Source organism: Rattus rattus, chromosome 3 (assembly GCF_011064425.1).
Source record: "Rattus rattus isolate New Zealand chromosome 3, Rrattus_CSIRO_v1, whole genome shotgun sequence".
In the NCBI taxonomy this organism is placed as follows: domain Eukaryota; kingdom Metazoa; phylum Chordata; class Mammalia; order Rodentia; family Muridae; genus Rattus; species Rattus rattus.
This window is the reverse complement of record NC_046156.1, coordinates 125,383,695-125,408,916: the sequence shown is the minus strand read 5'-3', so window position 1 is coordinate 125,408,916 and position 25,222 is coordinate 125,383,695. Positions and strand designations below refer to the sequence as shown.

At 45.1% G+C, this 25,222-nt stretch overlaps 1 protein-coding gene across 1 annotated transcript; it reads right to left on the bottom strand.

Annotated features, from left to right (window-relative positions):
* Positions 1–949: 949 nt before the first annotated feature.
* On the bottom strand, positions 950–14,487 carry Cldn11 (claudin 11). Its single transcript, XM_032898570.1, has 3 exons — positions 14,046–14,487; positions 10,277–10,441; positions 950–2,223 (listed from the first exon to the last, which is right to left on the bottom strand). Exons 1-3 carry the CDS (start codon positions 14,269–14,271, stop codon positions 1,991–1,993), a joined length of 624 nt encoding a protein of 207 aa, XP_032754461.1. The 5' UTR covers positions 14,272–14,487; the 3' UTR covers positions 950–1,990.
* Positions 14,488–25,222: the final 10,735 nt, after the last annotated feature.

The following is a 25,222-nucleotide window of genomic DNA, read 5'->3' as shown; positions in this document are numbered from 1 at the left end:
ATCTTTTCATCAAGTGTTCAGAGAAGGAGCTGGGATGCACTGTGCTTGTAACTTGGCTCTCATGGCTGTGCATTTACCCGTGACACAGGGGCAATAATCATAGGGTAATAAATCATATTTAAGAAATGTAGAGAGCAACTAGGCTACACTTTATGATCATACACTATCACCATGATAGAGTGAATAAAATATAACTTTAGACAGTCAGAACACTCCAAAGTCATGTGTCCCCCCTCTCACCTCCCCCACCCCACCCCCCTGCACGAACGCACGTGTGTGTGTGTGTGTGTGTGTGTGTATGTGTGTGTGTGTGTGTGTGTGTGTGTGTGCGTGTCTGGCGGGGGGAGGGGGCAGGGGGCAGGGGGTGAGCCAGAAGTTAAAGTCGGACATCTTTGCCAACTATTCTTATAATTTTTGTTGCTTTGTTTCATTTTGGTTTTGAGACAGCGTCTCTCTGTGGATCACTGGCTGTCCTAAAACTCACTTTACAGACCAAACAGGACTCACAGAGATCCCTCTGACTCTGTCTCTCAAGTTATGGGATTAAAATGTGAATCCCAGTGTTGGGTTCATTATCTTTTTTTTTAATCAAGGTCTATCACTGAACCTGGAGTTTTCCACCTGTCTAGACTCCCCAAGGAAACTTCAGACTACACAACACACACACATACACACACACACACACACACACACACACACACACACTCACACACACACAGTGAGAGAGAGAACACAAACGCACTGGGATCACCAGCTTCTGAGCTGGTGAGACTTGAACTCAGATCCGCATGCGTAAGCAAGTAAGCACTTTATCCATTGAGCGATCTCCTCAACCCCAAATGCTTTGTTCTTTGCTCAGTGATCAGAAATTAATTTGTTGAGTTTGTTTTGTGTGTTTTTTTTTTAAATCAGACAACACTCTGAATTGGACAGAAGACTAAAGAGCAACTTTGGAGACAGTTTGTTATTTTATTGCACAGATTTTACCTGAAACAAATGCACCGAGCTGAGCTTGCAGTGCCCAGAATCTTAGACACTGACAGACCATCGGTGTTTACACCCATGAAGCCAAATTCAACAGTACAACTTATGCTAAACAGCACTGCTTCAAGATCGCTAACAGAATGGGGACAGAGATAGAAGGGGAGAAAGGGTTTTTAAATGTGTTAATTCAAAGCATATGCAACCGTAGAATTAAAAACTACAGCATACAAACCTGGAAACTGGGGGTGGTCAGTTAAAGTTATAATCTCCATACTATTACTTATTGCATATTAACGTCTGCTTGGTTCATTTCCTTCATATTGGTGAATTGAGAATTTCAGGAAACCCGTGGTTATAAAAACGATCGATCTTGAAAAAGTACGTACAGAAAAATGTAAAATCACAAACTAAAAAAAAAGAGAGAGAGACCCATCCCCTCAACTTATAAAAGAGAAGCTTCTTTCCCACGGAGGGAATGCCCCGAGTTCCCCTCCCACCCGTGTTCCAAGTCTATCCGTTTCTATCTCTTATATGTAAGTGACCTTGAAAACTAAGCCGAAAGAGAGAAGAGCGCTGTCTCTACGAGGCTTCCATTGTCGCTGGTAACCCTTTGAAAAGCATCTTTTATTTCTCTGCCAACCCACACCCAAGTCAGCAATGTTCCCAAGACATTTGGATTTAAGAGAGAAACAAAATATTTTTTTAATCAACAACAATGGAACGCCTGAGGAAAGGAGCGAACAGCCTGCAACTCCAGGAGAAAACTATGTGGGCATTATCTGAGCTGGAGATTTCTTTTAAGGCAACCAAGAGGTGGTGGGTGGGTGGGTGGGTGGGTGGATGGGTGGATGGGTGGGGTGTTATGACTGCAAAATGCCAGGCAGGATACTTTCTAGAACTTTGGCTTTAGTGCCTGGCAGGGGTGGGCTTCTCCCCACTGTGGCGAGCAAACCCAGGGCCCAGGCCCAGCATTTACAGCACCTCGGCGGGCAGTGGAGCAGCCCTCTTAGACATGGGCACTCTTGGCGTGCGTTGGTGAGCTGGAGCCAGAGGAGTAATAGAAACGGTTTTCTCCAAACGACTGTGCATCCCCGGAGCAGCAGACGATGACACAACCACCCACCAGGCACATCACAGCACCGATCCAGCCCGCATACAGCGAGTAGCCAAAGCTCACGATGGTGATCTCACGGTGGGCGCATACAGGAAACCAGATGGTGGCGACAATGGCGCAGAGAGCTGGGGAGACAAGGAGAGGGAGTAACTGGACACTTATTACACAGCAAGTGCCTTGGACAGGCAGGTTTACTCAAGAAACGCCCCTTCCAATCAGCTACAGAAACACCAAAACGGAGCGCCACTCCTTGGGCAACGGGCGGCTCTAAGAATGTGCTGACTTACAGGCTGTGTCCAGTGTCCTTATTTTGTCCACAGATAGCAATGACAAACATCCTTTTAAAGACTTAATATAATCGTTTATGCCCAAGCCCATGTATTTGCTTTCACTTATTCATACTGTTACTTTTTGTTCCGGTTCAGTTTTTGTGTGTGTTTTGTTTCTGTTGTTTTCGGTTTTTCAGGTCAAGGCCTCCTATATTGACCCTCATTCCTTGAGTTCTGGGACTTCAGGCGTGAGCTAGTACACCCAGTTTATGAAGTACTAGGGATGGAACCCCATGGCTTCCTAGGGGTACTCTATTAACTGAGACTAACCCCAGCTCTCTACAGTTACAATTCTATTATTCTACTTACCTAATCATATTAGATTATGCATATAAGATTTATGCATCTGTTCCCTACCCCACACTCTGAGTTCTGTGAAGGCAGGGCCATGGCTTACTTATGTCAGCTCAGCACCATTCCTGACTGAATGACTGAATGATCGTTCAGGCTCTTCAAAATTGGAAAACAAGATGGTTTCCATCTCAGCTTTCTATCCTATTTTGTCGGGTGACTCAATCCATGTTATAAAGGCCTGGACCCGCTATTCCTTTTCTTGCTACAGGTCAGAGGACACCTTCAGGAGTGTACTCATGAGTTCCAAGGATTGAACTCAAATCATCTGTCTTAGAGGCAAGTGTTTTTACCCCTTCAGCCTTTTTTGCTAGTCCAGATTTTTTTTTCAAGGAAATGTAAGCATTTAAACTGTCTCTACTCAATAGGATAGCAACAAGCTACAAGGCCATTCCACGTATGCCGTGGGCCTAGCGAGACTGGAAATCTGATCTGTTTTTATTTTAATTATTTCCATTCAAATGGCCACATGTGTGTACTGACTATTTCACAGGATGACACAGCTCAAAGCAACCCCACGGTTCCCTTTAGTATCCTCTGATTTCTCTCGAGCACAGCAGGATAAGATTTTAGTAAAAACTTTAATTTCAGATGGTCGGTTAGAATAGCTAGACCAGAAGCTAGTCAGAATCACAGGATTTCCAGCCGGTAACACAGACAAATTCAAGACAGAGCACTGCCCTGCCAGCCCAGCAATTGCCACCTGAGGTGCCCTTGTCACTTCCAATGCATCAAGCTATCCTGTTTTCTACCGAGCTTTCTAACTTCTCTGCCCAAGAAGAAATATAATCTTCCTTTAACATCAACTATAAACTAAGGGTCAAATCTTACCCACATCAAAAGACTTGAAAGGTCTCATCCATTTGCTGTGTAGCCTTCAATAATTCCTATTAACAACGGACTAAGTGTCCCACCCCACCCCCACCTCTGTGAGCAACGTGTAGATACAGAACAAAACCAGGTCGGTCATTCCGGCCTTAAAGTGTACAAAGGACAGGGGAAAGAGATTGGGATTGGAAGGGTCTGAATTGACCAAATTGATTTTCTTTTTTGTTTATTTTGTTTTGAAACAAAGCCTTGAGCATCCCAGGTTGGCCTGAAACTTGTCTCGTAAAGAGAAAAACTTTTCCTCTATAGGGACAGTTCGCAGAAATTCTCTCCTAGAATGTTTCAGCCCAAGAAAATTGCTATGAACCTCCCATGGCAAGAAGCAATACAGCAGAGACTCCTAGCCCCTAAAAGCAGACATTCACTCTGCTGTGGGCAAACCCAGCAATCAGCCAGAGCTTTTCAATGCCCAGGTACACAGAGAGGAGCAGGCAAAGAAGAGAGACAGTGGTGGAGGGAGAAGAGGTTCCGTTCTCTAACAACTGATTTCTGCCAACGCAACCAGTCCATCCCACTAAAAGCTAACTGGTTCCAAAACGCTTCATGGTTCAAATTAAGTGTTACTCTTTGGGGCTACTCTGTATTCACACACAGATACACATGCACACTCACGCCTTTGAGTGCACACCCAACAAACACTTAAAACATTCCTCACCTTTGTGAAAACTAAGAACAGTCAGGTTGGGTTTAGATTTTATACAGCAAGACCATAAATGGTCTCCAATCCACTTGACTCTCCTAAGCATAGACAAAAAAACCAGATAGGAAGAGTCAGGCTCCGTGTTCCAAGAGTTTCAAGGGCTCGGCTGATTCTGCCTGTGTTAGCAATGTTGTTGGATTTATTGTATGTAAAGTATTAGGAAAGGGGGAAATGCCTATACAATTATACGATGACTGCATAGGATTGGATGCTTAAGTGGGTGGGTAAATAAAAGACAGATGGATGGATGGATGGACGGACGGATGGATGGACAGATGTATGGACAGACAGATGAATGAGAGGTAGTCTCATTCTTGGTTCTACTTTCCCCTGCTTACACCCCAATCATAAATTTTAATGGAACTTTAACACACTGAGAGTCTCATACTCACAGTTTACCAAATTAAAGTCTTCCCTGTCTCATAATCCATGCAAAACAAGGAGAATGAGCATCAGGAGCCCTCTCCCTCCAGGCCGATGAATGAACTCGGGATAGAATTCCTGTGGCAGTCAAAGATGAACCACATCAAAACTGCTAAGAAAGGACAGGCCACCACAAAACATGAAAGGGAACTGGAGGCCAATGCACGGTGACCTCTGACTGAACTCGAAAGGAAAAATGTTTAGACACAAACAAAAGAGGATATACTCCATTTCAGCAGTAGGGTTTTTTTGAGGGGGCGGGGGCGTTGCTAATTGACTGTGAGGTTAGAAAATTCAGGTCAAATCACCACAGCACTCAAAAATATGGACCAGTGACCACTGATTAAAAACTGCAGTCGCTGTTGGCTTCCTCAAGGACTTCTTGTAAATTTGTTTCTATCTGTGTGCCTACCTACCCTCCTCCCAACCCCCACTCCAAAAAGGCAGTTGGAAATGGTCTTGATATCTGGGGGGTGGTTTTTATAAAAAGTTTTTTATAAAAAGTAACAGTTACCCATAAGGTAAAGAAAGAAAGATGAGCAACAGGATATTCTGCCTTCTTTGCTGTATGTCAGAATTTATTTTTAAATTAAGTCTCTAAAACAAGACATTGATTTTTTTAGCACTGAGATTTCTAACTCCTTCAGTAGAGGCCATCCCTACCTGCACAGGAAGGAGCAGGACTCTGCAGTCTATGCAGTCTGTTTAGGGGATGAGACAGGGGACTAAAGGAGGGGAAGGAGGAAAGACACACACACACACACACACACACACACACACACACAGGCACATGCACACACAAAACCCCTTCCTTCCTCCTTAAAGACTTAAAAAGTTTGCCAGTATTGTGGACAATTTTCAAATAATGCTAAGGACATTCCTTTGCCAAAAGTTCGTGATCCATCGTAACTAAACAAATTATTTGGAAAGAGTTTGCAAAAGCAAAGCTGAAGTGTCTCTTTCCATCTTTTTAGAGGCTAAATAATGCACGGCAATATGCAGAAATTAAATGAGATTCACACAACCTCTTAACTATGGACACTTATTAGGTCAACTAAAAAACTTAGCAAGAGAAAAATAATGTGGGCTGAGGGGTTTCATGATCAGTGGGTAAGAGCACATACTGCACAAGCATGAGGACCTCAGTTCAAATCCCCAACACCCACATAAGAATCTGAGCAGAGCCGTTGTGCGGGTAACCTTAGAACCATAGGGAGCAGAAGATCAATGGAGCCTGCTGACTGCCAACCTAGCCCCAGGTTGAGTGCAACCTGTCTCAGGGGAATAAGGCAAAAAGTGGCAGAGCAAGACAACTGAGGTCTTCCTCCTCGTACTTTGTCAACATATTAACACAGCCCGCACGCACGCACGCATGCACGCACGCACGCACGCACGCACGCAAGCCTCACCACAACGCATGCATGTTCGCACGCACAAAGAATAAAAACACGGTAAAGTTAAATAAAATGAATGCAGGTGTGTCTGACTTTTTTAGTTATCAAATGAGAGAAAAACGGAGAAAGACAAAGACAACACCTGCAGGAAATCCTGAGACACTGGCTTCTCTTCTTTCATGATGTGTGCTTGTGTTTTCAAGCTTTGCTGCATCCTGCACTAGGCACCAAAGGGACTTTTTAAAGCACCGATAAATTACTTGAGTTTTTCTGATTCTTTGATAAGCTGAGACATTCGCCAGCGACATCTAAGGCCTCGGCGGTGGGATTTGGAAAAGTTGGAGGATGAGAAACAGAGAAGCTGAGCTGAGATGCGCTAGGGTCGTAAGTTTAAGGGCTACGTTCGTACGTACTGCGTATATTCGTATGTACATGCGTCGTGCGTGCGTACGGGAATGGGGAGGGATAAAGGACCGAGCGATGTTTCTCAATGAGTTGTAGGGTTATATTTATTTGCTGTTCTTTTCCCATTTGAAGCTAAAAACGCTGTCGTTTTTCTAAAGCCCTGACGTAAGAAAGCAGCCATCAGGGACATGCCCCTCTCACAGCAGTAATCGTCAGGAAAACCTAGCATTTATAACCGCCATCAAGTCGATGGAATATTGGAGTGTGATATTTTCCTGGCCAGCATCCAACACTGACCTTTTTCCTGTTTTTACTCCGTGTATTATCAGCTACTTTTCCCTATAGCAGTCTAAAACAAGCCTCATGGTTATCTACCGAATTTAGTTTTATTTATTGTGTGTATGCGTTGCTGGGGATTGAAGCTAGTTTCCAGTCACTCTGTGTCTGTATCCCGATACTGATTAATATGTTTTTAAAAAACAATCCCAGAATTCAGAGCCAGGAAGAGTTCTCACAGCAGTTAGGGTCTCTGCTTGTGGGCAGTGTCGTCGCCATACTGACATACCGCGCTGAAGTGCCACACCCTCTTTCCAAGGATTCCCTTTCCTGCGGGAGATCTGTGACTATTGACAAACAGTTCATCTCGCATTCGCCCCTGCCCTTAATTCTAGCACAATTCACCATTAACCTAAACGTTTGCACATGAAACAACCTTTTCCACCATAAATAAAGCCACCAGCCCAGATGTTTAAAGGAAAGAGGAAAAAATCAAAGCCGTTCCCTGGGGTAACCAAGTCCCATTTCTTCCCTGTACGCTCCCTGAGAGACATCCAGATGAAAGGCTTTCCTCTGGGAGGCAAGGGGGAAATGAACTGAATCAGAACAAGGACTCAGAGTCCCTTCGTGACGGAGACGTGGACCTCTTCATGTGGACCCCCCATGTCCTGTTTTCTGTGCTGGGAATATTTCCACTAAGCCAGGATGCAGGCGATATTGCCAGATGTGTACTATCCCGCCTCTCCTCTCCAGATCCATGCGTGGAAGTGACCCTCTCAGAACTCAAGCATGATTGGGTTGGCCCTCTATTTCCTCTCGACAACAACAACCAGAATCATGGAAACCATGGCCTACTATGTGCTAGATGCCATGCTAAATATTTCCCCTGCTTCATGCCACTGCTCTTACTAAGCTGGGAAGGAAGGTTGTGAGAGACAGTACCTGCCACCTGACACACTTGAGAGCTGTGGGGCCCTGATTCAGTACGGTTGATTTGACTCCAACTGACAAGATGGGATGCTGGGTTCCAGCTCCTTGTGCCCTGGAAATTGACAGAGTGGACCCCACTCCAACGTCCCCTATCTGGGGTATCTGGGGTACCTGCTGCTCCTTGAACAATGCAGAATGGAGCTTCTATTCCCTCCCCCTCAGACTTAAGAAGATGGAGCCAGTCAGCAAGCAGGCTTCTTTTTAAGCCTTCAGAAAAATAGAGGTGTTCGGAACCAGGGAGAACTAATTCATGTTCTGTTTCCACATCAGAACATGCCCACTCCCAGGCCTCACAGCCCCTGGAATGCTTCGTGCCTTTTGCCCAGCAGCCATACCTCAGCAGTGGGCTCTGGGACTGGGCGTGGGCCCAGCACCAACTTCTCCCCAGAGAGTGGAAAGTGGAAGAAACAAACCCAGAGCTGCACACAAAGGGAGCCTTCACACGCTGGCTTCTCCCACCCATCCCTGACGGAGGCAAACAATGGCTGGGGTGGGGGGGTGAGAAGACACAAGCAAATCAGCAGGTGACACTCTTGAGACAGCTCCATGCAGTGAAACCCCAAGCAAGCAGCGACCCTGAGAGGTAAATCTGCCTGCAATGGAAGGGAGAGGCAGCCAGCACCATAAAGTAAAGCTAGAACGGGACTGCAAACCTGGTGAGGATGCCACCGTGCAGCCTCCTGCGGTCAGATTTCTTTTCTCCCCTAGACTGGATGGAGACAGACCAACGGACTGACATATGCACACCCTCTCTCCAGCCCCACCTTGTTTTCCTCAGCTACCCTGTTGTCTTCCTGCACCAAGCCACCTTAAAAACACAAAGCAAAACTTAAGCTGGCGAGATGACTCTGGGTAAAGGTGGGTAAGGGTCTCAGTGTCAAGGCCAGCAACCTGAGATTGCTCTCCAAGTGAAAGGTTGTCCTCCGTGCATACAAACACATATATATGTAAAAAAACAAAAACAAACAAACAACAACAACAACAAAAAAAAAAACAGTAGCAAGACAAAGAAAGTCAACAGGTGTGCTTGTGCATGCCTTTAATCCCAGCACTTGGGAAGCAAAGGCAGGCGAATCTCTGAGTTCAAGGATAGCCTGGTCTACAGAGCAAGTTCCAGGACAGCCAGAGTTACATAGGGAACTTTGTTGAAGGAAGGGAGGAAGAAAGGAAGGAATGAAGGGAGGAAGGGAGAGAGGGAGGGAGGGAGGGAGGGAGAGAGGGAGGGAGGGAGGAGAGAGAGAAAGAAAGAAGGAAAGAAAGGAAAGAAACGTCTATTAACCTGGGAGGTTTCAAGCCACACACTGCTTCCCCACAACCCCAAAAATAAACAAGGCAAAGCAAGCAGCATTCTTGCATCTATGCACCCGCTTCAGCGGTCTCTCTCCTCCCCGCACGCTTGTCTGCAGTTACTTCAACATGCTGTCTTGCTTCTGGACCGCTCATACGAAAGGTCAGAGGAAACTTCTTTAAAAACAGACAAGCTCTCCTGGATCCCAGGCTGCCCTTCTTGGCTGAGAAGATGAACTTCCAGCCCTCCTGCCTTCCCGTGGCAAGGGCTGGGATTGCACATGCGCTTTGCACAGGCCAGAGTTTATGTCTGCAGTGCAGGAGACCAGACCCCCAACTGTGAGTAAAGTCAAGCTCCTGTGTGTGAGCATGACCAGCAAACCGGATGAGCTCACACTTCCCCAGCCTACAATGTTCTGCCCTACAGGCCATGGCCTTCGTGTCAACTCTCTGATCCAGGATTCCTGTGCTCTGGGAAACCCCTCCAGTGTGACTTAGGTGCTTTCCTCCCTGTTTACTGCCTAGAAGCCTTTTCAAGGTGACCACAGACCATATCTTGGAGAGTCTATACACACCAAAGTAGGCATTCCTTTTCCCCATGGGGACCCCATTGCCTACCACAATGCTTGCAATACTTGACCTTACTGAACAAAATGTTGATCCATCGCCTACTGGTCTACTACCCTCCATAGCTTTCCTTTGTGTTCCTCTTTTCCTGTCCATTCATTATATATTAATGAGGCTCTCATTTTGTATTACAATGAGAATCATCCCCCGGGAGCCTCCTATCTTTCCTAATCTGATCCCCAGAAAACTCCAGTTCAATTGATTTGCTATGAAGTCCAAATACAAGTCGTTCAAATCCAACTCTACTGTGAAGCCTGCTCAGAGAGTCGCTCTGTAACCCAGACTCTCCTGAGTTGCTGGTTTCTTATTAAGCTATCGGCTCCTCTCACAGATGTAGTTAGAGTCCTGTCTAAACTTCCTCTGGAATATAATCTAAATGGATATAAATGTGGGTTTCTGTCACCAGTGGGTTCTCTTGAGTCCTTTTCACATTTCTGTTGAGGTAGCAACTGCAAGATCTGAGATTCTTCACATGCTCTGGAGTTGGGGTGCCAAAGAGAAAGCTTACCCAGCAGAATAAGGAGCACCCCAGCCAGCTGGGCTCGCCTGTACTTGGCCACTCCAGGCTCGTGGCCCATTCGGATGCAGGGGAGAACTGTTAACAGCAGCAAGATGGCCGGCAGGCCCAGAACGGAGGCAGCAATCATGAGGGCTCTACAAGCCTGCACGTAACCTAGGAACAAGAGAGCAGAGAGGGTGGATTAGACTGGGGAAGGGGAAAGGTGGGGGGGTGTCTGCCTACTCCTGAGTCCCACCTCTCTGAAACGACACCCTCCTCTTCCTCCTCCTCCTCTTCCTTCCTCCTCCTTGTCCCCACTAAGGCTTCAAATTTGAAAAATATTATCCAAGATCACCCCACACCTTCAACTCAGGGAAAGTGCTAGAAAAACAGAACCCGGATGAAGACACAGACACCTGGCCACGGAGGAGCAGCCAAGCATTCGCTTGCATTGCTACAACACCTTGTTAAAGATTCACCTGGAAATGCAAATGTTCCACAAGGTCACGTGTGATGAAGCATGATCTGCCTGTGCAAGGTTAGCAGGTCAAGCGCCCACTGTACCTCCCTTTCCTCATCTGCAGAGTGATGATAATAATATAACCCCACATGCCTGCCTAACAGAGTTCTACTGACTCAAGCTCACAATTCAAAGGGTCTGTAGCAAGATTTCTGTGCAAAGTTAGGGCTGATGTTACTGCTCTGTGATATGTGATAGGTTGTTCGTTCAGGACAGGAACTCACCAGAGTCCACGCAATTCTACGTCTCATGATCCTCCTGTCCCGGCCTCTCCAGTGTTGGGATTATAGGCACCAGGCACCATACTCAGCCTAGAGTGGGATCACTGTCTTCAGTGTACTACATGATTTTATCCTTTGTTCACACTGGGTGTGACTGTGTGAGCCCTGAACTGCACTGTAAGCTCAGACTGAGACTTCACCTTCTCCCTCCTCCCCAGAGGCTGCTGTCCTCATGACTCCCACCCCCTCAGCTGGTCAAGTTTCATTTCCCACTTCATTAATTTGGTGCTTGGATGAGATTCTCCACAGGTCTGGCAATGCTTAAAAGGTATATCTCTAACACTGGGGATTCCTGTAGAGTAGACGGCCGCCTTGGCCTTCATGCCCCCACAACAGACGGCATAACTATCAAATGAAGGAAAAGTGAGTTGAAAGAGAAATGTAGAACAACGGTATCCACTCCATACTGTGGGAAGTGCTAGGCGAGAACATCTGAAGATGCAGATTATAATACGCACAGCTTCCTGTGAAATAAAGGTGCACAGATGCCACGGGAACGTCACAGGTTTAAAGTTACTCTTTTACTTTTACATCATTTATTGTTTCTCATTGAAACATTCTCCCCGCTTAAAAAAAAATTAGTGTTGCGTTTATGAATGACCGATGTCCATTTGATTCGTGTGCTCAGGTGGAGTTAGAGCTAGTGGCCTGAAGGGGGCTGAGTTAACGGTGATGCCAAGAAATGACCCTTGCTCTTTCCCATGTACCAGGGCCCCCAATGCCACACCCAGCCAACCTCCCTTGTGTGCCAACACTGCCCCTTAATGTGTGCCACATGGGCTCTCTTCCAACCACTGTCCATCTCCTCTCAAGAATGAGATATCAGGGGCTGGGATTTAGCTCAGTGGTAGAGCGCTTACCTAGGAAGCGCAAGGCCCTGGGTTCGGTCCCCAGCTCCAAAAAAAAAAACCAAAAAAAAAAAAAAAAAAAAAAAAAAAAGAATGAGATATCAGATATCAGAGACTTGTAGACCCCAGGAGTCTGAAGCCCAGCCCTCCTTTGCAGCTGGGAGGAGAGCCAGGACCCACACAAAGGTGGCAGTCAACACAAACAGATGCTCTGAAATGTATGGCACAAGGCTGTCCATGTGCTACAGCGCAGAGGCCACTTCTAGAAATCAGAAGATGGAGACAGAGGGCCGCCCCTCCCCCACAAGATGGGTAGGGTTGGGAACGCAGAACAATAAGTCTTCTCCACAAAAATATACTCCCTGCCTCCAGTGTGGCCTGTGTGTTCTGAAAACAAACCATTTGGCATTGAATGCTCAGGAAATGTAATTTCAGGGGAAGGAAACAGAAGTGATTTTATACATCACTTAGAAATCTCTACAGCCATGCCTAGCTATTAGAAAACAACATTTGCCCTTTCTAGAGCACTTCAAAGCTGGACTTCATTCCCTGACTCATTGGTTCCCATAAGTAATCCTGAAAGATAACCGGTTGGCTTGGTTTAAATTCTTTAAAGAAAAACTACCAGGGTTTGTTGAGGTTAGCACCTTGTCTTGAATAACCCAGATTGTGAGTGCTGGATCTAACCCAGTTCTACCAAAGCCAGGGTTAAAAGAAGTCCACACCAGGGTCCCCTCATGCCTGTTCTTCTGAATGTCCAAGTGGACTGAAGGGTAGCAAATGGCAGGTCTGACATGCACCATATGGTATAGGAAAAGGTGTGGACCAGGAGAGAATGCAAAGAGAATTTAAAATGCAATGGGGATGGGGATATTGCTCAGTAGAGAGCTCGCCTAACATAGAGAAAGCCCAATTCCTCATCCTGGGATAAAGATAAGTCAGCGGCCAGTGAGCGGAAGGAGGGAGGTGAATTCCTAATGTCCTGTCCTGAAAAGGGAGGGCACCTAAGGCTCTAAAAGGGGGTTCAGAGTCTATGGAAACCCCGATGCTCTCCCTGGAGAAGACACAAATTTAGCTGTTCTCAAGACCTTAGGGCTGACCTTAGGGCTGGCTAAACCCTTAAATATATACCTCACCCAAGACCACCTCACCTAGGTGATGGTGAAGCCACAGGAGGTGACAGAATTCTAGCAGAAATCTACAGGTGGTGTCCACAACCACCCAAGTCATCCAACTGGCTACAAGTTTTTAAAAGAGTTTCCACAAACTTTCCCATGACACCCAAAGGAAGATGCTCCCTCCCAAACTCCCTCACCCAGGGTTTCAGAGGCTGGCCGACATCTCCAAACCAGACCCCACCCCACACACACACACACCTCCCACCCCATCCCCACCCCATCCGGTGACCTTGGGCATTGACTTATGTCTCCCTGGTGGAGTTTCCCTCCCCCAGGGTACTGGTTCTTCCCAGTACCTAGCAGCCTGCTGGGCAGAACTGGAGGAGGGTGTCACCCTGGAGGAGGTGGGGGGCAGTCACTGCAGCCTGCTATTGAGGAATCCCAGAGGCAAAAGATAGGCAGGGAGGGTGACCGGTCAGATAAACGGGCCCTGAACTGTGAGAACCAGCTGGGATTCTCTAATCCGGGCAGTCCAGCATCTCCTCGAATGTGAACCTAACCTCACTGGATGCCTCCAGGGTACCACGCAGTCTAAGAAGCTCAGCCCACACCTATTTGAGGTCGCTTTGTCCTTCCCCCTCAGTCCTATGGGCGGCTCTAACCAGAAGCCCACTGAAGACAGCAGGGGATCGGGACTGCAGTATCGACTAGCTTGGGTACTTGGGATGACGAAATCATGGGAATTAACAGAGTGATTCCCACCATGTGTATACGACTTGACTCATCAAATTCTCAAAACAGTGGCCAAACTATCTTTATTACCCCATGTACAAAGAAACTGAGGCTGACAAGTGATTCACTAGGACTAACTCTCCTACGAGGTAGGATTGGAGATGTCAAAAATGTACCCAGACTTCTCTGAGTCTCCAAACTTCCGAGAGCCCTGTCTAAAACTCCCCATCTCTGGCCCAACCTGCCTCTAGAAGCTGCTTGCAAGCTCGGGGTCCTTACCAGGGAGGATGAGGATGTCCACGAGGGGCTTGCAGTGGTAGAGACCAGTGGCCATGACGCAGTCGGCCCACAGCCCCTTGGAGCCCAGTTCGTCCATTTTGCGGCAGGTGGGGATGGTGTAGCTGCAGGTCACCACCCAGTCATTGGTGGACGTTGTGACGATGATGCCAATCCAACCCACGAAGCTAGTGACGAAGCCCACCACCTGCAGGCATGTGGCTACCATGGTGGCCGCAGCGACGTCCACGCAGCTCGACCCACACGGACTGTGCCCCCTGCGCCGGCCTGGACAGAGCCTTCCCTAGGCTTGCTCTCTCCCGCCCTCGCAAGCCGCTAGCTCCGGGATACTCCGGGTGGAGAGGAGAGGCTGCGAGCGCTGCTGCGACGGCGTGCAGCGGGGGACAGGTGCGCCTGGCGGGGACTGCAGCGCTGCTGGGCAGCGCGTCCCCGCCCCCTCTTTAAACTCCGTGGACCGGGCTGGCAAGCGCCAATCAGTGACAGCCCCGAGCCGAGCCGACCAATCGCGGGTCAGGCTCTGGCGCAGGGTGTGGAAGGGAGCAGGGGATGAGGAGGAGCAGCAGACCTCCCCGCGGGCCGGTGACGCGTGGTCAGCGTTGGAAAGTAAACTAATCCCATCCCTAAGGAGACCTGCAGAGTGAAGGGGGTGCGTCCGGCTCCTGTTGGTCCCCTCTCTTATCTCTGTCTGTGTCTTCTTCCTCAACTTCTACCAACTTCCCTCCCTCTTCTTAGCTGTGGACCCTTCCAAAGTTTCTTACGCCCCTAAGAAACAGAGGGTACACATTCTTCACTCCGATGTTATCACAAGAAAAGACCAGGAAGATGGCTTAGTGAGTGAGAACACTTGCTGCACTTGCACATGTGAGAACTTCAATCGCCATCCCCAGCACCCAATAAGAAGCCCGCCATTGCCTAAAAGTCTGTAACCCGGTGCTGTTGGACATACAGAAGTAGTTTACTGGCTACCACTCTAACGCCAGGTTTAGTGCGATTCTATAGCTCAAGGAAATAAGGTGGAAGGCGATAGAGAAAGACCTGGGACATCTTCCTAGTACACACGCGTGCACACACATACACACCACACACACACACACACACAAACACACTCTACAAGAAACAACTAACACAATAAAGATGCTTTCCCGTGGTGCCAGCAGAGTTAGCTCTGGTCAAAACAATGGTATCAACAATTACTCACCGTTATTAATACTCACTGCTACGTACATGTGCTTTGATACTTACTTATTTGCTTACTGAATTGTTCACACTTGGTAGTGGGAACAACTGTCAAAGCTACACAGAATAAACAGCCCCCAAAAGGATGAACACCTCAAGTTTACACAGCTAGGAAGGAGAATTCCTGGGCCCATCTCATTCCCGTCCCTGACCATTCCTGGGAATCCGTCCTGGTTATCACTTTCTGAATGTCCCTAAAGCACTTGGTGTTCCGCTTATGATACATTAAAAAGCCAGGCACTCTGCCCAGATCGCTGTAAATAAGTTAGCTTCTGTTCTCCACCAACCGCTAGCCCAGATTGAGTGGGAGCAGAAGCTATCGGCAAAGGCTACTTGGCAGCCCCCTTCTCTACTTGCAGATAGGCTCATTCTGTGCCCTTGGGCTGAGGGAGTAGGTACTGGGGTTGAACCCAAGGACTTGAGCATGCCAGGCAATGCTCGACCACGGAGTTACAGCTTCAGACTTGCACAGTTTTATGTCTTGAAAGTGTTTGCTTATCTTACTGTATGGTTTGATCTACTCACCTGGGCCTCTTCCCCTTCTCCTATTCAAAATGATGGCAGATTTCAGCAAATGTAACATTCTGCTCGACATTCCTGAAGCTGCAGATGCCAAGCACATACCACTGGTCTTTCGCTTGCTGCAGCTCTCCCCATGCTGGGGTCATGCTTGTCACCGTTCTTCAAGACAAGACTGTCCTTGATCGAGGACACGAGTGGGCTGTCTCTTAGCCTATGTGGGTTGATCGCTTTGGAATAAGAATGGCAGATACTTCATTAGCGTTACTGTGGGCTATGGAGGATAACTCCTACAGTGTGTTTGACAGCAGGCCTGGTGCTGTTGATTGACAATGTCAGTCACTGTTTGAGCTACCCAGGCCAGCCTGCCTAGTTCAAGGCCTGACTCCACTATTACTGTCTGTGGGATCAAAACATTTCACATCGCCTTTTAAAAGGATATTATATTTGTATTTGTTCCTTGACAATTTCACGTGTCTTTTTATTACATTCTTATTTATTTCGTATAAGTGTTTACATTTTGAATAAGTGTATACATGTGTGGGTGTGTGTGCACGGCACATACATAGGGGTCAGGGGACAACTGCAGGAGTCAGTGTTCTTCCGCTGCGTGGGTCCCAGGAACCAAAGGCAGGTCTTCAGGCTTGATGGCAGTGCCTTTCCCTGCTGAGCCTTGCGTCTGTCCTAAGTAATGTCTCTTGGCCTCCTGTCATTTGTAAAGTGAGGTGAGCACAGAGCCTGCCTTATAGTTCTCTTTATGTATATGTGAGTCACTATACATATAGGGCTGAAAGTAATGTCTGGGACAAAATACTCAAGAAACCTGGCTACTAGTTTATGACATAAAGCTAGGAATTCTTGTTCTTGCATTCTTCTGTTGCTCGTGTAAGGCGAGGGCTCATACAAACTGTTTTACGGAAATATCTGCCCTTTCTGAAGGAACCACCGAGTCTACAGATTATTCGCCGTGAGGTTTACTCATCTGGATGTTGACAGATATTTCCTTTAATAGCCAAGACTCAGCTTTGTGCTGAGTACAATGTGAAATATAAAATCCCCAAGCTCCACCAATTCATTACAAAACTAGCTACGAAGCTTACATTCTTGGAACTCTGTTAGAATTAATGTTCTACACGTGACGGCTCAGTCAGTCAGAGTTGAGCAATGGCCGCCCACCCATGGGTCTCTTGAATGCATGTGTGGCACACACACACACACACACACACACACACACACACACTTTTGCACAGTCAGAATTCAGAAGTTTGGCACAGAGTAGTAAAATGGCTTACTAAACTCCCAAAGTTTTTGGAAGGTGACACCCAGGAAATACGTTCCTTCTAGGTCTGTTCCTTCGCCCATGTGACTCTCAGGATCTCCACTTGGAAGTGAGAAGAATGAATTTCCCACCCGTGCATACTGTGAAGGTGAAGGTAACCCAAATCACATGAGAATGTAAGGTGCATGTAAGAGACAAGACACTAAATACTTAAATTATTGTTATCATTTTCTGTGACAGACTCACACAAACCGGCACCCGAGGGAGGCCAGCAGAGATATAATCTAACTGAATAAATTAGCCATGAGCTAATTTATTTAATTTAATTTTAAAAGGTTCTCCATAGGCCACGGGCGCTGCAGACAGTCTCATGGCCAGGCTCTCTGGGTTTTCTTGTTTTGCTCCATTTTATTTGACATAGGGATTCTCCCACATTCCTTGCTGACACTGCAGCACAAGTGTCCCCAGTGATCACGATCTGACCTCCCACATAATACGACACAGTAAATGAGCATTCCAAGCCCCACACAATCTCAGGCCCTGCTCCAGTGTGACAGAGTCCAACCACACCCAGACAGTGTCACCAGTGGGTTCCCAGTCTACCCCACTCCGTTCCTTTTCTCACCGAAACTCTGCCATGTCCCCACAATATAACACAGAGCTAGAAAGTTCTAGAGGATACCTGAGTTTCCATCTTCTGACCTTAAACTCAATATTATATTTGGTATGAAAATGTTTATTCTTACTGAAAGGTATTTGAAAAGAAAGGTTTAGGGGCCATTGAGTGTACTGAAGCACAGATGTGTGTGAAGAAGGAAACTGCTGTGTTAAATGTTATACTTGAAATTGGTCAACCAAGCTAGCAACCCTTCAGTTAGTGCTGCGATGTGACTGACTCAATACTAGAGCTTTGCTGGCGTTTAATAGAGCGTGCCGAGAGCATTAGGCGGATCCGTGTGCTCTTAGCGCCCCCTAGTGACTTTATCATTGTATAGGTGGTTTTTGCTGGCCTGGAAGTTCAACAAGTAAGCTAGCCTGGTAGCTCCAGGGACTGTCTGTCTTTGCATCAGACCTCTTGGAGCTGAACTTACGAGTGATTATGCACTGATATGGGTGCTGTAAACACTGAGCCACCAGGCCATTCGGTTGGCCTTTTTGCCCCGCCCCCTTTTTTCAGCCTTTTCTCTTTTAAACATAGGTCTTGAGGAGCAAACACAGGTCCTCTTGCTTGTAAATATCTATTAACTGAGGCAGTTCCGAGGCCCATTGAGTACCTTAAATAGGATCTTTTTTTTTTTGACATTTTTTCTTTTATTGGATATGTTTTTAATTACATTTCAAATGTTATCCCCTTTCCCGGTTTCCCCTCCAGAAACCTGCTACCTCCCCTGGCTACTATGAGGGTGCTCCCCCACCGTCCCACCCACTCCCTCCTACCTCCCTGCCCTGATACTCCCCTCCACTAGGGCATCAAGCCTTGACAGGACCAAGGGCTTCTCCTCCCATCGGTGCCCGACGAGGCCATCCTCTGCTACATATGCAGCTGCAACCACAGGTCCATCTCTGTGTACTCTTGGGATAGTGGTTTACTCCCCGAGAGCTCTGGGGAGTCTGTTTGGATGATATTGTTTTTCTTCTTATGGGGTTGCAAACCCCTTCAGTTCCTTCAGTCTTTCACCTAACTCCTCCACTAGGGGACACTATTCTCAGTCCAATGGTTAGCTGGAAGTATCCACCTCTGTATCTGTCAGGAGACAGCTATATCAGGCTCCTGTCAGCATGCACTTCTTAGCATCCCCAATAGTGACTGGGTTTGGTGGCTGTATATGGGATGGATCCCCCGGTGGGGCAGTCTCTGGATGGCCTTTCCTTTTGTCTCTGCTCCACACTTTGTCTCCATATTTCCTCCTGTAAGTATTTTTGTTCCCCCTTCTAAGAAGGACTGAAGCATCCACATCTTGGTCTTCCGTCTTCTTGAGTTTCATGTGGTCTGTGAATTGTATCTTGAGTATTCCAAGCTATGTGTTCTTTTGTGATTGGGTTGCCTCACTCAGGATATTTTCTACTTCCATCCATTTGCCTATGAATTCCATGAAGTCATTGTTTTTGATAGCTGAGTAGTACTTCATTGTGTAGATGTAACACGTTTTTTTAATCCATTCCTTTGAAGGGCATCTGGGTTCTTTCCAGCTCCTGGCTATTATAAATAAGGCTGCTGTGAACATAGTGGAGCATGTGTCTTTGTTATATGTTGGGGCTTTTGGGTATATGACCTGGAGTGATATAGCTGGATCCTCAGGTCCTATGTCCAATTTTCAGAGGACCCTCCAGACTGATTTCCAGAATGGTTGTACCAGCGTGCAATCCCATCAACAATGGAGAAGTGTTCCTCTTTCTCCACATCCTTGCCAGTATCTACTGTCACCTGAGTTTTTGATCAGACTATTCTGACTGGTGTGAGGTGGAATCTCAAGGTTGTTTTGATTTGTGTTTCCCTGTTGACTAAGAATGTTGAACATTTTTTTTTTTTTTTTTCTTTTTCTTTTTCTTTTTTTCGGAGCTGGGGACCGAACCCAGGGCCTTGCGCTTGTTAGGCAAGCGCTCTACCACTGAGCTAAATCCCCAACCCCTGAACATTTCTTTAGGTGCTTCTTGGCTATTCATTATTTCTCACTTGAGAATTCTTTGTTTAGCTCTGTACCCCATTTTTAATAGGGTTATTTGATTCTCTAGAGTCTAACTTCTTGAGTCATTTGTATATGTTAGATATTAGCCCTCTATCAGATGTAGGATTGGTAAAGATCTTTTACCAATCTGTTGGTTGCCATTTTGTCCTATGACAGTGTCTTTTGCCCTACAGAAGCTTTGTGATTTTATGAGGTTCCATTTATTGATTCTTGATCTTAAAGCATAAGCCATTGGTGTTTTGTTCAGGAAATTTTCTCCAGTGCCCATGTGTTCGAGGCTCTTACCCACTTTCTCTGGTTTGATGTAGAGGTTCTTCCACTTGGACTGGAACATTGTACAAGGCAATAAGAACGGATCGATTTGGATTCTTCTACATGCTGACTGACAGCTGAACCAGCACCATTTTTTGAAAATTCTGTCTTTTTTAAGTGACCATAGATGTGTGGGTTCATTTCTGGGTCTTCAATTCTATTCCACTGATACCAGGTACATTGGTACCTGTCTATGTACCAATACCATACAGTATCTTATCACTATTACTCTGCAATACAGCTGGAGGTTAGGGATGATAATTCCCCCAGAAGTTCTTTTGATGGTGAGGATAGTTTTCGCTATCCTATGTTTTGTTTTGTTTTGTTTTGTTTTGTTTTGTTTTGCTTTGTTTTTTGTTATTCCAAATGAATTTGCAAATTTTTCTTTCTAACTCTGTGAAGAAATGAGTTGGAATTTTGATGGGGATTGCGTTGAATCTGTAGATTGATTTCGGCAAGAAGGCCATTTTTACTATATTAATTCTGCCAGTCCATGAGCATGGAAGATCTTTCCATCTTCTGAGATCTTCAATTTCTTTCTTCAGAGACTTCAAGTTCTTGTTATACAGATCTTTCACTTGCTTGGTTAGAGTCACACCAAGATATTTCATATTATTTTTGACTATTGTTAAGGGTGATGTTTCCTTAATTTCTTTCTCATCCTGTTTATCCTTTGAGTAAAGGAAGGCTACTGATTTGTTTGAGTTAATTTTATATCCAGCCACTTTGCCCAAGTTGTTTATCATGTTTAGGAGTTCTCCGGTGAAATTTTTAGGGTCACTTAAGTATACCATCATATCATCTGCAAAGAGTGGTATTTTGACTTCTTCCTTTCCAATTTGTTGTCTAATTGCTTGGGCTAGGACTTCGAGTACTATATTGAATAGGTAGGGAGAGAATGGGCAGCCTTGTCTAGTCCCTGATTTTAGTAGGATTGCTTCAAGTTTCTCGCCATTAAATTTTATGTTGGCTATTGGCTTGCTGTATATTGCTTTTACTATGTTGAGGTATGGGCTTTGAATTCCTGATCTTTCCAGGACTTTTATCATGAAGGGGTGTTGAATTTTGTCAAATGCTTTCTCAGCATCTAATAAGATGATCATGTGGCTTTTTTTTTCCTTTGAGTGTGTTTATATAGTGATTGCATGGATTTCCATATATTGAACCATCCCTGCATTCCTGGGATGAAGCCTACTTGATCATGATGGATGATAGTTTTGATAAGTTTTTTAATTCAGTTTGTGAGAATTTTATTCAGTATTTTAGCATCGATATTTATAAGGGAATGTGGTCTGAAGTTCTCTTTCTTTGTTAGGTCTCTGTGTGCTCTAGGTATAAGAGTAATTGTGGCTTCATAGAACAAAGTGGGTAGTATTCCTTCTGTTTCTCTTTTGTCGAATAGTTTGAAGACTATTGGTATTAGGTCTTCTGTGAAGGTCTGATAGAATTCTGCACTAAACCCATCTGGTCCTGGGCTTTCTTTGGTTCGGACTTTTAATGACTGCTTCTATTTCTTTAGGGGTTATGGGACTGTTTAGATGGTTTATCTGATCCTGATTTAACTTTGTTATCTGGTATTTGTCTAGAAAATTGTCCATTTCATCCAGATTTTCCAGTTTTGTTGAGTATAGGCTTTTATAGTAGGGTCTGATGATTTTTTAATTTCCTCAGATTCTGTTGTTTTGTCTCCTTTTTCATTTCTAATTCTTTTAATTTGGATACACTCTCTGTGACCTCAGTTTAGTCTGGCTAAGGGTTTAATCTATCTTCGATTTTCTCAAAGAACCAACTCCTGGTTTGGTTGATTCTTTGTATAGTTCTTTTTGTTTCTACTTGGTTGATTTCAGCCCTGAGTTTGAGTATTTCCCACCTTCTATTTTTTGGGGGTGTATTTGCTTCTTTTTGTTCTAGAGCTTTTAGGTGTGCTGTCAAGCTGCTAATGTATGCTCTCTCCAGTTTCTTTTTGGAGACACTCAGAGCTATGTGTTTTCCTCTTCGCACAGCTTTCATTGTGTCCCATAAGTTTGGGTATCTTATGCCTTCATTTTCATTAAATTCTAAAAAGTCTTTAATTTCTTTATTTATTTCTTCCTTGATCAAGTTATCATTGAGTAGAGCGTTCTTCAACTTCCATGTGTATGTGGTCTTTCTGTCATTTTTGTTGTTATTGAAGACCAGTCTTAGTCCATAGTGATCTGATAGGATGCATGGGATTATTTCAACCTTCTTATATCTGATGAGACTTGTTTCGTGACTGATTATATGGTCAATTTTGGAGAAGGTATCTGAGAAGAAGGTATATTCTTTGGTTTTAGGATAAGATGTTCTATAGATATCTGTTAAATCCATTTGGTTCATAACTTCTGTTAGTTTCACTGTGCCTCTGTTTAGTTTCTGTTTCCATGATCTGTCCATTGATGAGAGTGGGGTGTTAAAGTTTCCCACTATTACTACATGAGGTGCAATGTGTGCTTTGAGCTTTAGTAAATTTTCTTTTATGAATGTGGGTGTCCTTGCATTTACAGCATAGATATTCAGAATTGAGAGTTCATCTTGATGTATTTTTCCTTTGATAAGTATGAAGTGTCCATCCTTATCTTTTTTGATAACTTTTGGTTGAAAGTCTATTTTATTTGCTATTTGAATGGTTATTCCAGCTTGTTTCTTGGGACGATTTGCTTGGAAAATTTTTTCCCAGCCTTTTAATCTGAAGAAGTGCCTGTCTTTGTCAATGAGGTGTGTTTCCTGTATGCAGCAAAATGCTGGATCCTGGTTAAGTGTCCAGTCTGTTAGTCTATGTCTATTTATTGGGGAATTGAGTCCATTTGTGTTGAGAGATATTAAGGACCAATGATAAATGTATCCTATTATTTTTGTTGTTTGAGGTGGAATTATATTTGTGTGGCTATTTTCTTTTGGGTTAGTTGAAATGAGATTACTTTCTTGCTTTTTCTAGGGTGTAGTTTCCCTCCTTGTGTTGGAGTTTCCCATCTATTGTCCTTTGTAGGACTAGATTTGGGGAAAGATATTGTGTAAATGTGGTTTTGTCATGGAATATTTTGGTTTCTCCATCTATGGTAATTGAGAACTTTGCTGGATATAGTAGCCTGGGCTGGCGTTTGTGTTCTCTTAGAGACTGTATAACATCTGTCCAGAGTCTTCTAGCTTTCATAGTCTCTGTTGAGAAGTCTGGTGTAGTTCTGATAGGTCTGTCTTTATATGTTACTTGACCTTTTTCCCCTTACTGCTTTTAATATTCTTTCTTTGTTTTGTGCATTTGTTGTTTTGACTACTATGTGATGGGAGGAGTTTCCTTTCTGGTCCAAACTATTTGGAGTTCCGTAGAATTCTTGTATGTTTATGGACATCACTTTCTTTAGGTTAGGGAAGTTTTCTTCTACAATTTTGTTGAAGATATTTACTGGTCCTTTAAGTTGGGAATCTTCACTCTCTTCTATGCCTAGTATCCTTAGTTATAATCTTCTCATGACTCTGTGCCACAGCTCTTTGTACCCAACACCCACTGAGAGAGAGCTGGTCTCCCTGGAGTGCTGACACATAGGCTTACAGGGGGAATCAATCTGTTGTCAGAGACAGCAAGACCAGCTAACCCCAGAGATAACTGCATGGCAAGAGGTAAGTGCAAGAACCTAAGCAACAGAAACCAAGGCCACTTGGCATCATCAGAACCCAGTTCTCCCACCACAGCAAGTCCTGGATACCACAACATACCAGAAAAGCAAGATTCTGGTTTAAAATCACATCTCATAATGATGATAGAGGACTTAAAGAAGGACATAAATAACTCCCTTAAAGAAATACAGGACAACACAAGTAAACAGGTAGAAGCCCTTAAAGAACAAACACAAAATTCCCTTTAAGAATTACAGGAAAACGCAACCAAAAGGGGGAAGGAATTGAACAAAACCATCCAGGATCTAAAAATGGAAATAGAAACAATAAACAAATCACAAAGGGAGACAACCCTGGAGATAGAAAACCTAGGAAAAAGATCAGGAGTCATAGAAGCAAGCATCACTAACAGAATACAAGAGATAGAAGAGAGAATCTCAGGTGCAGAAGATACCATAGAAATCATTGACACAACTGTCAAAGAAAATGCAAAACACAAAAAGTTCCTAACCCAAAACATCCAGGAAATAGGATCTATTTTTAAACAACAAATTTCCCTATGGATTTAAAATATTTGATGATGTGAACACTTCACATACACATACTTTTAGAATTAAGAAGATAAAGATTCATGATATAACCAAGTGTCTCAAAAAAAAAAAAAAAGACTTAAAGTAACACTGGGCTGTTAATAACACTTGGGAGGCAGAGGCAGGCAGATATGAATTCAATGCCAGCCTGGTCTATAGAGTGAGTTCCAGGACAGCCAGGACTACACAGAGAAACCCTGTCTCAACTCTCCAAAAAAGGACTTAAAATAAGTTAAATGCCCCATGAGTTCAGGATTTTGGGGTGTGTGTGTGTGTGTGTGTGTGTGTGTGTGTGTGTGTGTGTGTGTGTGTTTTACAGAAACATGAGATGGTGGCCCAGGCAGGTGCTCACAAGGTCACTAAATACATACTCATCAAATAGCACTAAATCAGAAAAGGGGGAAAGACATTGCCAGGACTCCAGTGTGCCAGGTCCCATTAGGAGAGGAAGACACCGTGTGCAGACAACATCAGAAGGAATCAGCACTGGTTTAGGGAATGGGCCAATGGCAGAGCCCAACCCTCTGTGGTCTCAGCCACTCACCTGCTGTCCTTAGACAGGGAGAGAGCTTTTTCCAACAGAAGACATGTTGATTCTGCTCAGCGTTTAGTCACCCCCTTTGCTTATTTGGGGGTGCCAATGGCCTCTCCAGTAAATCTATCACAGAGCGAGCTCCACAGGCTGCTTTATCCAGAACTGGACACTGCTGAAAGCCAGGCCCCCTGATGCATCTGCAGCCGCAGCCTCGGACACCCAGGCAGACCTGAGCACCAGCTGGAGGGTTGCATAAGCTCAGGAATGTGAGTCTAGGCTAGTCCTGGCAGCACAGCAGGATCCAGTCTCAAAATCAGTAAATAATGATTTTTTTTTCTTTTTTTTTTTTCTTTTTTCTTTTTTCTTTT

What these genes read in the sequence shown, in the direction of transcription:
- Cldn11 (XM_032898570.1), bottom strand. Translation starts at nt 14,271, where the DNA reads ATGGTAGCCACATGCCTGCAGGTGGTGGGCTTCGTCACTAGCTTCGTG. An exon ending in GGACATCCTCATCCTCCCTG is followed by an intron (nt 10,442 to 14,045) that starts GTAAGGACCCCG and finishes TCTTGTTCCTAG; the next exon opens with GTTACGTGCAGGCTTGTAGA. An exon ending in GGTGCTCCTTATTCTGCTGG is followed by an intron (nt 2,224 to 10,276) that starts GTAAGCTTTCTC and finishes TTGTCTCCCCAG; the next exon opens with CTCTCTGCGCCATTGTCGCC.